This window comes from Salmo salar, unplaced genomic scaffold (assembly GCF_905237065.1).
Source record: "Salmo salar unplaced genomic scaffold, Ssal_v3.1, whole genome shotgun sequence".
Classification (NCBI taxonomy): domain Eukaryota; kingdom Metazoa; phylum Chordata; class Actinopteri; order Salmoniformes; family Salmonidae; genus Salmo; species Salmo salar.
Genome location: NW_025549926.1, coordinates 213,210 through 217,105, shown reverse-complemented (window position 1 = coordinate 217,105; position 3,896 = coordinate 213,210). Strand labels below are relative to the sequence as shown.

The 3,896-nt window shown below is 50.6% G+C and overlaps 1 protein-coding gene across 1 annotated transcript; it reads right to left on the bottom strand.

Moving 5' to 3' along the window:
- Positions 1-2,709: 2,709 nt before the first annotated feature.
- On the bottom strand, positions 2,710-3,099 carry LOC123739006 (glycine-rich cell wall structural protein-like). Its single transcript, XM_045713588.1, has one exon. It carries the CDS (start codon positions 3,097-3,099, stop codon positions 2,710-2,712), a length of 390 nt encoding a protein of 129 aa, XP_045569544.1.
- Between the last annotated feature and the right edge of the window lie 797 nt (positions 3,100-3,896).

The following is a 3,896-nucleotide window of genomic DNA, read 5'->3' as shown; positions in this document are numbered from 1 at the left end:
CACCACCCACACCATTACAGAGAGGAGTTCTCCCCTACACCACCCACACCATTACAGAGAGGAGTTCTCCCCTACACCACCCACACCATTACAGAGAGGAGTTCTCCCCCTACACCACCCACACCATTACAGAGAGGAGTTCTCCCCTACACCACCCACACCATTACAGAGAGGAGTTCTCCCCTACACCACCCACACCATTACAGAGAGGAGTTCTCCCCTACACCACCCACACCATTACAGAGAGGAGTTCTCCCCTACACCACCCACACCATTACAGAGAGGAGTTCTCCCCTACACCACCCACACCATTACAGAGAGGAGTTCTCCCCCTACACCACCCACACCATTACAGAGAGGAGTTCTCCCCCTTACACCACCCACACCATTACAGAGAGAGGAGTTCTCCCCTACACCACCCACACCATTACAGAGAGGAGTTCTCCCCTACACCACCCACACCATTACAGAGAGGAGTTCTCCCCCCTACACCACCCACACCATTACAGAGAGGAGTTCTCCCCCTACACCACCCACACCATTACAGAGAGGAGTTCTCCCCCCTACACCACCCACACCATTACAGAGAGGAGTTCTCCCCCTACACCACCCACACCATTACAGAGAGGAGTTCTCCCCCTACACCACCCACACCATTACAGAGAGGAGTTCTCCCCCTACACCACCCACACCATTACAGAGAGGAGTTCTCCCCCTACACCACCCACACCATTACAGAGAGGAGTTCTCCCCCTACACCACCCACACCATTACAGAGAGGAGTTCTCCCCTACACCACCCACACCATTACAGAGAGGAGTTCTCCCCCCTACACCACCCACACCATTACAGAGAGGAGTTCTCCCCCTACACCACCCACACCATTACAGAGAGGAGTTCTCCCCCTACACCACCCACACCATTACAGAGAGGAGTTCTCCCCTACACCACCCACACCATTACAGAGAGGAGTTCTCCCCCTACACCACCCACACCATTACAGAGAGGAGTTCTCCCCTACACCACCCACACCATTACAGAGAGGAGTTCTCCCCTACACCACCCACACCATTACAGAGAGGAGTTCTCCCCTACACCACCCACACCATTACAGAGAGGAGTTCTCCCCTACACCACCCACACCATTACAGAGAGGAGTTCTCCCACTACACCACCCACACCATTACAGATAGGAGTTCTCCCACTACACCACCCACACCATTACAGAGAGGAGTTCTCCCCCTACACCACCCACACCATTACAGAGAGGAGTTCTCCCACTACACCACCCACACCATTACAGAGAGGAGTTCTCCCACTACACCACCCACACCATTACAGAGAGGAGTTCTCCCCTACACCACCCACACCATTACAGAGAGGAGTTCTCCCCTACACCACCCACACCATTACAGAGAGGAGTTCTCCCCCTACACCACCCACACCATTACAGAGAGGAGTTCTCCCCCTACACCACCCACACCATTACAGAGAGGAGTTCTCCCCCTACACCACCCACACCATTACAGAGAGGAGTTCTCCCCCTACACCACCCACACCATTACAGAGAGGAGTTCTCCCCTACACCACCCACACCATTACAGAGAGGAGTTCTCCCCCCTACACCACCCACACCATTACAGAGAGGATTTCTCCCCCTACACCACCCACACCATTACAGAGAGGAGTTCCCCCCTACACCACCCACACCATTACAGAGAGGAGTTCGCCCACTTTATTACACATCAATACACTTTATTACACACTAATACACACAAATACACTTTAATACCCATCAATACACTTTATTACACACTAATACACACCAATACACACCAATACACTTTATTACACACTAATACACACCAATACACTTTAATACCCATCAATACACTTTATTACACACTAATACACACCAATACACTTTAATACCCATCAATACACTTTATTACACACTAATACACTTTATTACACACTAATACCCACCGATACACTATTACACACTAATACACACCAATACACTTTATTACACACTAATACCCACCAATACACTGTATTACACACTAATACACACCAATACACTTTAATACACACTAATACACTTTAATACCCATCAATACACTTTAATACACACTAATACACACTAATACACTTTATTACCCACCAATACACTTTATTACACACCAATACACTTTATTACACACTAATACACTTTAATACCCACCAATACACTTTATTACACACTCATACACACCAATACACTTTAATACACACCAATACACTTTAATACCCATCAATACACTGTATTACACACTAATACACACCAATACACTTTAATACCCACCAATATATTTTATTACACACTAATACCCACCAATACACCTGAACAGGTCTGAAACTGTACCCAGACACACAGAGAGGATCTCCTACATGCAGTGTTGACGCTGCAGTAGATACTAGAACCCAAATGGATATTCTGTCATGTTGGTTTCTATTGGTTAGGAGGACATTGAAGTGGCCTGCTGTTACCATAGTAACTCAATGCCAGTCTGGCTGCTTCTTAAACCACTTGGTGTTTTAAGCCACATTCAACCTCCAGTTCTGAATCTAATGCATTTCCAGGAAAAAGGAAGGTTGTTAACTTCTTATTTTACAGTTCCCAGCTATTTAATGAGGAGAATGTGCCAAACACAGCACATTTAAGGACAGCTAAAGGCCCCCCCCCTCTCCCCAGCCCCATCCAGGCTGTAGGACCCCCACTCCCCAGCCCCATCCAGGCTGTAGGACCCCCCCCAGCCCCATCCAGGCTGTAGGCCCCCCTCCCCCAGCCCCATCCAGGCTGTAGGACCCCCCCTCCCCAGCCCCATCCAGGCTGTAGGCCCCCTCCCCAGCCCCATCCAGGCTGTAGGACCCCCCCCAGCCCCATCCAGGCTGTAGGACCCCCCCCAGCCCCATCCAGGCTGTAGGACCCCCCCCAGCCCCATCCAGGCTGTAGGACCCCCCCCCAGCCCCATCCAGGCTGTAGGACCCCCCAGCCCCATCCAGGCTGTAGGACCCCCCAGCCCCATCCAGGCTGTAGGACCCCCTCCCCAGCCCCATCCAGGCTGTAGGACCCCCTCCCCAGCCCCATCCAGGCTGTAGGACCCCCTCCCCAGCCCCATCCAGGCTGTAGGACCCCCCCCCAGCCCCATCCAGGCTGTAGGAACCCCCCCCAGCCCCATCCAGGCTGTAGGCCCCCCCAGTGAAGAGTCTATTGGATGGTACTTGTTCTGTTAGCGACCTGTTAGATGGCTGGTGTAAACTGTCTGTACTGTGTTCTGAACGGTCTGTACTGTGTTCTGAACGGTCTGTACTGTGTTCTGAACGGTCTGTACTGTGTTCTGAACGGTCTGTACTGTGTTCTGAACGGTCTGAACGGTCTGTACTGTGTTCTGAACGGTCTGTACTGTGTTCTGAACGGTCTGTACTGTGTTCTGAACGGTCTGTACTGTCTGTACTGTCTGTACTGTGTTCTGAACGGTCTGTACTGTGTTCTGAACTTTGTGAACGGTCTGTACTGTGTTCTGAACGGTCTGTACTGTGTTCTGAACGGTCTGTACTGTGTTCTGAACGGTCTGTACTGTCTGTACTGTCTGTACTGTACTATTCATCTGACTCTACTGAGAACTGATCCCAGAGCAGCGCTTAAAGACTCCGTCCTCTGTCCTCTATTCATCTGACTCTACTGAGAACTGATCCCAGAGCAGCGCTTTTAAAGACTCTGTCCTCTGTCCTCTATTCATCTGACTCTACTGAGAACTGACCCCAGAGCAGCGCTTTAAAGACTCTGTCCTCTGTCCTCTATTCATCTGACTCTACTGAGAACTGACCCCAGAGCAGCGCTTTAAAGACTCTGT

Bases quoted from the DNA above. Each gene is read 5' to 3' on its own strand.
- LOC123739006 (XM_045713588.1), bottom strand. From the start codon at position 3,099: ATGGGGCTGGGGAGGGGGTCCTACAGCCTGGATGGGGCTGGGGGGTCC.